At 35.8% G+C, this 9,640-nt stretch overlaps 2 protein-coding genes across 2 annotated transcripts in view; one reads left to right on the top strand and one right to left on the bottom strand.

Moving 5' to 3' along the window:
• The window catches only part of LOC107058083 (two-component response regulator ARR22-like), a 2,799-nt gene extending 809 nt beyond the window's left edge, over positions 1–1,990 (top strand). Inside the window, exons 2-3 of the mRNA XM_015303399.1 lie at positions 1,360–1,609; positions 1,811–1,990. Coding sequence (XP_015158885.1) covers positions 1,360–1,609; positions 1,811–1,990 — 430 coding nt within the window. The remainder of the gene's footprint in view (positions 1–1,359; positions 1,610–1,810) is intronic.
• Positions 1,991–2,827: 837 nt separating this feature from the next.
• The window catches only part of LOC102599541 (abscisic-aldehyde oxidase-like), a 13,460-nt gene continuing 6,647 nt past the window's right edge, over positions 2,828–9,640 (bottom strand). Inside the window, exons 2-10 of the mRNA XM_006340234.2 lie at positions 7,514–9,193; positions 6,819–7,072; positions 6,492–6,701; positions 6,026–6,244; positions 4,989–5,951; positions 4,631–4,720; positions 3,962–4,060; positions 3,614–3,803; positions 2,828–3,348 (exon numbers count right to left, since the gene is read on the bottom strand). Of these exons, the coding sequence (XP_006340296.1) occupies positions 3,116–3,348; positions 3,614–3,803; positions 3,962–4,060; positions 4,631–4,720; positions 4,989–5,951; positions 6,026–6,244; positions 6,492–6,701; positions 6,819–7,072; positions 7,514–9,193 (3,938 nt within the window). The 3' untranslated portion in view covers positions 2,828–3,115. The remainder of the gene's footprint in view (positions 3,349–3,613; positions 3,804–3,961; positions 4,061–4,630; positions 4,721–4,988; positions 5,952–6,025; positions 6,245–6,491; positions 6,702–6,818; positions 7,073–7,513; positions 9,194–9,640) is intronic.

The following is a 9,640-nucleotide window of genomic DNA, read 5'->3' as shown; positions in this document are numbered from 1 at the left end:
CAGTATTTTAGAGGCTTCATAGACATACAGTCAGTCAGTTAGTTTTGAGTCTCTCATCTATACATATATATATATATGTAAATATTCTATTTTGAGATTCGAGTTGCCTTTATGGCCATATTTTATAAGTTAAGTTGTTTTGTAATATTGCATTGCATTGAGTTATTCTGTTGAGGTTTCCGCTGAGTTAAGAAAGCCAGGCCAAGGGTTCGCTTGGGGCCAGAAATGGTCTCCGGGTGCCGGTCCCGCCCAGGGTGTAGGCTCGGGGCGTGACAGACTATGTCCATGGGGAGGGGGGTCTAAAATCAAAATTTTAAAAGGCTTGAAAATATTTCAAACTTGACTTGATATGCACATACAACACACGTGTCAAAAAATTATTAATCGTAAAATAAGGTCTTACAATTATTAAAAATGTCAAAATTTAATATATTCAAGAAATTTAAATATTTTGCTTCAACAATGCTTCCTTAGAAAGAAGAAAAAGATCAACTCTTAAATACAATAACATCAAATTTATCTAGTTTATCTTTTTCAACTTTCCAACAACAAATTTGAGCATATTTCATTTGATTCGATTTGCTATTATTAATTTTCCAATAGCAAATTGTGGGAAATTTTATTAATGGAAACTTTTCATGAGGCTCATATTTCTCTTGAGGTTTGACTAACTTGATTTCACATCAGAAAGTTCATTTTGAAGGATTAAACTTTTTTTTATTCTTAATCGGTGCTTAGTCTCAGTTTTGAGATCCGACTAACCTGGAGAACTAAAATGTTCTTTACTAAAATCGGTTCCATTTTACGAGCTTCGATTTGAGATTTCAGTACTAGATTTATACTAAATTTTAACTGATTGATTGTAGTTTTAATATGGAATTTTTACTTAAAAATCTTGAAAATTTTCAACATGATTTGATTTACACGTACAACGCACGTGTCAAAAAATTAATTTACAATAAAATAAGGTCTACTACAAATAAAAAATTTCAAAAGTCAATATATTCAAGAAATTTTTATATTTTCCTTCAAGAATATACCTCTTTAGAAAGAGGAAAAAGAACTCTTATTTAATTGCTCTTTCCAACTTTCCACAACAAATTTGAGCATTACTTCATTTAATTCACTTTGCTATTATTAATCTTTCAATAGCAAATTTTTGCAAGTTTCATTCATGAATACTTACCATGAGACTCCTATTTAAATGAGCATCAAAACATTTTTCGAGTATAAGGTGCTTTCAAATACTTTTTCTCTCTCTCAAAAGACAAAGAAAGGTATGATTAGAACTATGCTCAATAATTCTGTTTTTTTATTGCAAATAAGTACAATTAAATTAATTTATTTTTTTTCTTTCAGGAAAATGTCTTCAAGTGCTTCATCTTCAAAGGGTAAGAGAAAATTGAATGCGGTGAAAAAACTAAGTGTACTTATTGTGGCAAATGATGATATATCTCAAAATTCATATATATTATGTCTTCAAAAGTTTGGAGTGGAGACATTAGGAGTAAAAAATGGATTTATGGCATTCAATATTCATGATAAAACACAAATGCGTTTTGATTTAATCCTGATGGGCTCAACTATGCCTATTATGGATGGTATCGAGGTAATTAATTCCTAACTAATTACAATTTAATCTTAATTTTATGTCTAATTGTTTACTCGAATATTTTTTTAATGATATGACATGACTTGATATACACGTGTAACACACGTGCATATTTTCTGAAAAATCTAAACAATATAACGTTTATTTATGTGTGAAATGTGTTTTTTATTTTATTGAATGTTTTTTCTCGATTACTAGGCAACGAAAAAGCTTCGATCGATGGGGATTACTACGATGATTGTGGGAATAACAACTCCAGATGATAATGAAGAATATCGCAAAAAAATTATGGAAGTTGGGCTTGATGAATGCTATGAGAAGCCATTAACAAAGGATATACTTCAGAGTCTTGTTGAGAAAATTTCTAACAAAGTTTAATATTATAGAAGAAATAAATCATCTTATTATAAGATAAGTTATATAATATAGTTCTTTAGTCATGTACTTGACCTATACAAGTATTACTCTTAAATTTCGTGAGTATTAAAGATGTACTAGTAGACATATGATTATGATGCTATATATCCCTATTATTATAAACTAGATTAATACTTCTTTTGTTGGTTTTTTATTCGGAGTCTTATATCTTGAGGTCTGACTAATTTAAAATAATTAGAAAATTTATTTTGAGCGATAACGTTTTTATTATCTTGTTTTTCATTCAGTGTTCAAGTTTTTGTTGGAACAACAAATGTGGGTGTATTTCATTTAATTCGATTTGCTATTATTAATTTTCCATTAGCAAATTTTTGCAAATTTCATTTATGAAAATTCTCATGAAGCTCCTATATATTTAAATGGACATCAAAGTTTTTTTCTAGTATAATGTGTATTCTAAGTGTTTGTTTCAAAGACAAAGACAGGTATATGTACTAGTAATTTATTCTTCATATAAGCGTAATTGTTTACTCGAATTTTTGTTTTATTAATATGAATTCTATTTTAAAAAAATATATATGACATAACTCAAGATACACGTGGTTACATCGTGGTTAAACTAGTAATATTATCACTTGAATCCTTCAAAAATATTGTCCATTCACGTTGGATCCGACATGCACTAATATTTTCTGAAGTATCCAAACAACACAACTTTTATCAATGTGCGAACCGTGTTTCCATTGTTAAGACGATTAATTGATTTTTTTAATTCTTTTTCAATTTATAGGCAACAAAAAAGCATCGATCAAAGTTTAGAAAAAAGTCAGAAAATAAAATGATCATTTATTATTATAGCAACACAAATGTTATGAAATGTTTACAATGATCATATATCATTATTTTAGAAGAAATAAATCACCTTATTATATGACTAAGACCATATATAGCTCTTTAGTCATGTACTTGAAATTTGGTGAATATTAAAGATGTAGTAGACATGATCACGACTCTTCGAAAATGCTTCCGGGTGCATGTCAGATTCTCAAAAAGTAATGTGTATTTTTAGAGGAATCAACACATGTACGACAACATTCTGGAGAGTCCGAGCAACATAGTTTAGTATCATTTGAAACACGTTGGTGGCCGAGCCAGCAAAGTTTCTAAGAACTTCTCTGCATAATCCAGGCCACACTGTGTCTTCACAACTGGTAATATTGCAGGGACATCTAGATAAAACTCTGAAACAGACTCGTCGAGCTTGTCCCAACGTTTGAGCTGTTCACGTGCTGCTCTAATGGCTGCTCTTGTTGCACAATGGACCGAAGCTGCCAGAAACAGCAGTGGTTCACCAGATGCTGCAAAAAAGTGATTATAATAAGATTCAACGGTTTGTATAAACTGAAGATTCAGAATTTGAAGTTTATACGTTCCTGCATTGAGCTCAAGTTAGTATACAATAATAACATAGTTCACTAACAAGTATTTATAGATATTTAGTGGATTTTTCAATATATCCATACAAAGTCTGGACAGAAGTTATTGCGTTCTTGTGAACTCAAGAACATGGAGAACTCATATGACACATGGTAAAGCTAAAGGAAATGAAGAAAAGAGTTATACTTTTGGACGAAAGAACACGTTGTTCGTGATGTCCACTGTTTACGAGATGAACATTGAAATTCTGGGGTATGGTGTCAATAGTTGGGATGCTGTATGTCCAAGTGCTATTTGAGACCATTAACCCATCTTCATTTGTAAGATATTCTTCGTTCATGAAAAATCCGATTCCTTGTACAAAAGAACCTTCAATCTGTAGCAAGGAAAAGAATTACAATCACCACAATTATGCATAATCTTGTGATCAAGAATCCGATAGTTCTGAAGTTTGAATAACGGTTCGAGTGCATGATGCATCTCTTAATCGTATTAAGCAAATTCTAGTTACAAAATTATGATGAAGGAAAGAACCTGTCCCAAATCAACCGCTGGATTCAAGCTCTGTCCGCAGTCGTAAATAATATCCGACTGCAAAATGGTAGTCTCTCCAGTCAGAACATCTATCTCCACCTGCAAAAAGAGTTCTATTGTTAGTTATTGTTAAATTAGGTCTTAGGCCTAACTCACACCCCAAAAGCTAGCTCAAAGGGAGGAGGATTGCTCAAGCCTTATAAGGAGTCCACCCATCTCATTAATCACCGATATGGGACTTTTTGTCATTCTTTAACAGTTATCCATATGAAGATATATTGGCTGCAAAATGGTCCACAACCGGAGTTCCCTACCAAGTGTTGTGTACTCATATATATTGAAAATTGATAGTCATTGCATACGATTCACTTTCAAGATATCTTGGTGGTGAAATGATACACACAAGACTCAAAATCTCATGCTTAAGAGGGTGGAGGTTCGAGTCCTCTTCAAGGCATAATATATGAGCATTCTCAATAAGAGAGCTTGATCGGATCTCTACTGATATTCCAATCAGTATTGATATTCCGATATACTGATTCAAACTAAGCTCTTGGAATAAATTCAGCAAAATTTGGTGATCTTCTCTACGTATTGAAAGGGGAATCTGCTTTAAAGTAGCAGACTGAGGCAGGGAACAAGAAAAACTGACAGGAGTAACAAGTTTACCTCACTGACAGCAGCGCCAAAGGTCAAATACCTCAAGAATTCTGGCACATAATAAGAATTTGCTGCTAAGTTTATTGATTGTGTTTGTGCCTGCAAAAGAAGAAAAATGATTTCAAATAGGACTTCAGAGTATTTTATCTTCTGACTAATTCAAATTTAGCATCTTTGGCATCACGAGTTCTGTTTGGATATGGCGAAATGTTTATAAGAACAAGGTAATCATTGATGATAAGGCGTCTCTTGCAACGAGAACATCTTAAGAATACAAGTTCACAGTGATTTCAAAAACCAATCCAGAAAACTGAAAGTACTGATTGTGAGAAGTGTGTCTTGCAGTGTTGAAATGTTGAAAACAAACCTGGCGAATCAGCGTTGGCCAATCAACAGAACCATTTTTTTCCTGCAACTGTTTCTTCAGAGGGGTCAGTCTTTCAACCAAGATAGTACAGCAAAGTTTAACAGCTGCACAGCTTGATTCCGATGTAGTGCTTCCATTCGTTGGCCCACCTTGCACTACACTTAAGGTGTCTGCTTGTATGACTCGTACTTTCTCCACAAGGTCTTCGGCCCAGCTACTTTCGATTGAACCGAGAGCATAGGCAGTCATCTGTCTAACCTTTGTCCATAGCCCTTGGCCAACTTCAACCCCTCCAACCTCCACAACAATTGATCCATCTTGCAGAATACTGACTTTTCCTGGCGTCGGTCGTTGCGTAGCAAGGTACACAGCTGGCACTCGAGAAATACCCCTTTTCTTCCATGTGTTTTTCTGGTTGAACTGTTTTATCATCTTGCTTCGTTGGAAAAAGCTCGACGACACTGCCAACTTATCCAGGATACTAGGCAATGTATATTCTCCTTTTGCTACAACGTTACCATAGAATAAGTTAAGGCTTTCAAATGTATGAACATTCTCCTTTCTGACTGAGTCCACCTCAATCGACAGTAAACATGCGACATGCTCTATTATAGCTTCGGCGATATAAGATCCTTGCACCTCCCCAGGGCCCCGCATGATCGTTTTGCTGGTGAGATTTGTCTTGCACACTTGTATATCAAAAGATAAGGCACCCCAATTATATTTTTTTAGTGCATTTATCAGATATGATGGTATGATGGGGCTCATATCAACTGTGATCCCAGCATTTATCAATATATCAAGATGTAATGCTGTGATCTTTCCGCTCGACTTGAATCCTACACTGTATGTTACTTTCATCGGGTGTCGTCCTCCTGTCATTATCATGTCAGTGTTCCGGTTGACATATATCCTGACAGGTCTTCTTAACTTGTATGCTGCTAGTGCACAGGCCGTGGAAACCTAAAATTATTCATAAACTTTAATATGAGTGTCAGAGAATTGTTATTATTACTATTTCTTTTTCGTATACTCACAGGCATTGCTTTGATAAACTTGCCCCCAAAGGCACCTCCAAGCCTTCTTGTAATTACGCGGATGTTGTGTGCAGGAACACCAAGACAACTGGCAATCATACTCTGTGAATTCTCAGGGCACTGGCTTGAAGTATAAACAACCATGCAGTTGTCTTCATCTGGAATTGCGAGGGCAGTCTGTGTCTCCATATAAAAATGGTACTCGGAACCCAATCTTAACTGGAAAATGATTATTATAAGAAACGATAAGTAATATGTTTGAACCTTTAGCATACATCACCATCCAGGAATCAAATTTAGGAAACCATTGAAACAATGCTATGCTCTCAGTCTCTTCAAAAATGCTACCACGTGTGTGCCGAATCCTCCAATAGTGCATTTTGGAGGATCCACTATGGGTACGGCAATATTTTGGAGAATCTGAGCTACAAAAAACAAATATGAACAGTAGAGAAAACAAAAGTACCTCAGCAGAGAGAATTTTTTTATCAGCTTCAGCCATTCCTTTTGAGAAATCGCCAATCTGTGCAGGCTGAACAGATAGAGGGACTTGGATAAAACTAGATTTCTCAACAGCTTCCTCAACAGTTAAAATGGGCGAATCTACATTTGTAGTGTCGTATTCAATGAGGGCCGTTCTTGCAGCCACATCTGCAGACCTCTGACTGTCAGCAACCTATGGTGTTTCAACAACATAAGGAAAAAAGTTCAAAATTTCAATGGTTTATTAGTGTATGAGAAATTAACATTGCATAAAAATCAATCTTAGCAGAAGGAAACTTGAAGTGGTCACCACAAATGCAATTCTGTCACCAGCACAACGGGAGAGATCTTCAGCAAATAAGGGCTCGGAGCCAAACGGTGAAAGAGCTCCAGCATTTGCCCCTCCTGTTGGGATATCTTTGTAAGTAATTATGGTGGTGTCTTTTAAATGATTAGGCTCAAGCTGTATTCCCTTGACACCAGCTAATGGTTTTGTACTGTAGATAAACGCTCCATGCAAGCAGTTTGGTGGTGAAGGAATGTCATCTACATAAACAGCTTCACCTGAAAAATATTATATAACCAGCAGACACAAAGTTATAGTTAAACTGGTGTGCAGATAAGCTATTTTGTGTTAAAAAAAACAAAAACATGGCAAGAGGAATACATGACAACAATGGCAACAAAAGAGGAATGAATCCTAACACAATGTTTTATCCAAAGCTGAGAGAAAGTAAACTATTTCCTCGATCTCATATCTCTTAGAATAGACTTTCCCTCCTGTACTTGCTATTACTTTAGTTGTGTATTTTCAATTTAACTATGTGGCTTGGACCCTCCAAAAAAGTTGTCCACCCCTGTTGGATGCTAACATTTTTGAAGTGTCCGAACAACATAGCTGCCTTAAATGTCAAAAACCAGAAGTCACGGACAGGAAAAATTGGTATGAAATTTTCTACTTTACATGCACAAGATGAAATAAAATATTAAAAGGGGATAACAAACCAGTAGCTTGAATGGCAGCTTCGATCTTCTTCAACGGTTCACCTACTGGAGAGTACTCCGTACTAAACTCCACAACCTGCTTAGAAGAAGATAGTAGTGTTTGTTTTCTCCCCTGACTAATGCAACCATTATTACTACTTTCCGAAACTTCCTCATCTGAGATGTCATTGATTCCATCAAGTAAACCACCAGAAATAGAAGAATGAACATCAGTTAAGGGATAAAGAAACTCAAAAACATAACTGACGGCCAAGCTTGATCTGTACTCAGGGTGTAAAGTGCCATCTTCCGGTACCACCGCTAGTTTGACTAATTTAAGTGCTTCATACAAAACATGTACACTCAACAGTTTCCCCGTTAGAAATTCTTCTACCTTTTTAGCCCTTGTTGCATGTTTTGTGCCATAAGCCCCAAACGCCAAATGGATATTGTTTATCAGGACGCCGTTCTTGCTGTGAACAACGTCAGCCTGGAACGCAGCATTTACATATGCCAATGCATTCCCGTGAGGTCGTGGAGCAGCTCGATAGGTTTCAAACAAAAATGTAGAATGAGTTTGGTGAGAACTTTGATCTTTCTTAAATGGGATGCAAACACTTAGAAGCACAGTCTTTGAGTCTAGTGGTGGTCTTGATAATAACTCCTCCCATGTGAGGTTTTCAGGTCCATGACTGGTCATCAAGCTAACAGTAGCAGAAAGCCCGGGAAGTAATGTAGCGATATCAGAAGGAAAACCATTCTTCTGTGCCATAACCAAATTTCCTCCCACACTAGCAGAGTTTCTAACAAATGGTGTAGCAATCTTCTCCATGTGGTCAGCCAATTTTTGGGATACCAACTTCCCATATGAACCCAAATTGATATTACTTTCCTCTTTCAAGACTGAAATGAATTTAGAGATAGTCACAGTTGCTCCAACTTCAATGCCTGTCTGATCTCTTTTGATGATTGAGAGTTCAGGAATGTGTCTGAGATCAACATAATGATCATATCGCTGAGTTTCCTTATAATAACCTGTGCCGGTATTTCCAACGATAAGTTTGAAGCTTGCACCATTTTCCGTCACATTGGAGTTCAACAAGCTCCATAGCTCCTCAATGGAAACAGGACTGTACCAAGGGTACTTTGAGGAGTCCAAATTCGTGGCGGATTCACTTTTCAAGAACTCAGGATATGTATTAAAATTCTTGGTTGGATCATAGGGAGGTAATTTACTTATTTTCATTTCCTTGGAGTCTCCCTTTTTCCAAAAAGAATTGAACCCCAAATCCTCTATATCAATATCAGCAGCAAAAGTCTTGCAGGCATCAGAAATGGGCCGGTAGCCAGTGCACCGACAAAGGTTTCCCGCTATGGCATTTTCAGCTTCAGATGAAGTAAGCCTAGAGAATCCTGGTGGAGGATCAGGTTTGTTTCCTTTATCGGCGTTGACGAGAGCTGAGAAAAGTGACATACACAGGCCAGGAGTGCAAAAGCCGCATTGAGAAGCATGGAAACCGGCAAACCTTTCATGAATAGAGTGAAAACCATCTCTGGTGTTCCCAAGGCCTTCACTTGTAGTAATTGAACAACCATTTAAACTACAAAGAAGTGTAAGGCACGAACTCACACTAAAATCTTCCACTTTTTTAAACTTCGGATCATACTTTGATATCAGAACAACACAAGCCCCACAACCACCTGTAAACATACAAATAAGTTATGTTCCTCCTGAACCCAAAATTGTGCATTTGTTACCAAATACTTAATCAGATTATAGACAGACGATGAAGAGATATACCCCTCCAAAAGACTTATGAAGCAGTATTTCATAGTCTAGATGAAGTCAGCCAACAAGGAATACGATATCTCATTTAGGGTGTGTTTGGTATAAAGGAAAATGTTTTCCTAGAAAATGTTTTCTTGGAAAACAAGTTGATTTTTAACTTATTTTTTCATGTTTGGTTGGTGAGTAAAAAATATTTTTCGAAAAAGATTTTTACTGTTTGATTTATGAATGAAAAATGTTTTTGAAAAATTTCTTTTATTTTTACTAGAGTAGAAAATAATTGTTGAAATTGAAAATATTTTTTAAAAAATAAACTTAATTTTTTTGGGGGGAGGATGGGTTGGTGGGGGTGGGGCTGG

This window comes from Solanum tuberosum, unplaced genomic scaffold, assembly GCF_000226075.1.
Source record: "Solanum tuberosum cultivar DM 1-3 516 R44 unplaced genomic scaffold, SolTub_3.0 scf00017, whole genome shotgun sequence".
NCBI classification, from domain to species: Eukaryota; Viridiplantae; Streptophyta; class Magnoliopsida; order Solanales; family Solanaceae; genus Solanum; species Solanum tuberosum.
Note: the sequence above shows the minus strand (reverse complement) of the source record. Positions and strands in the feature narration are given on the sequence as shown.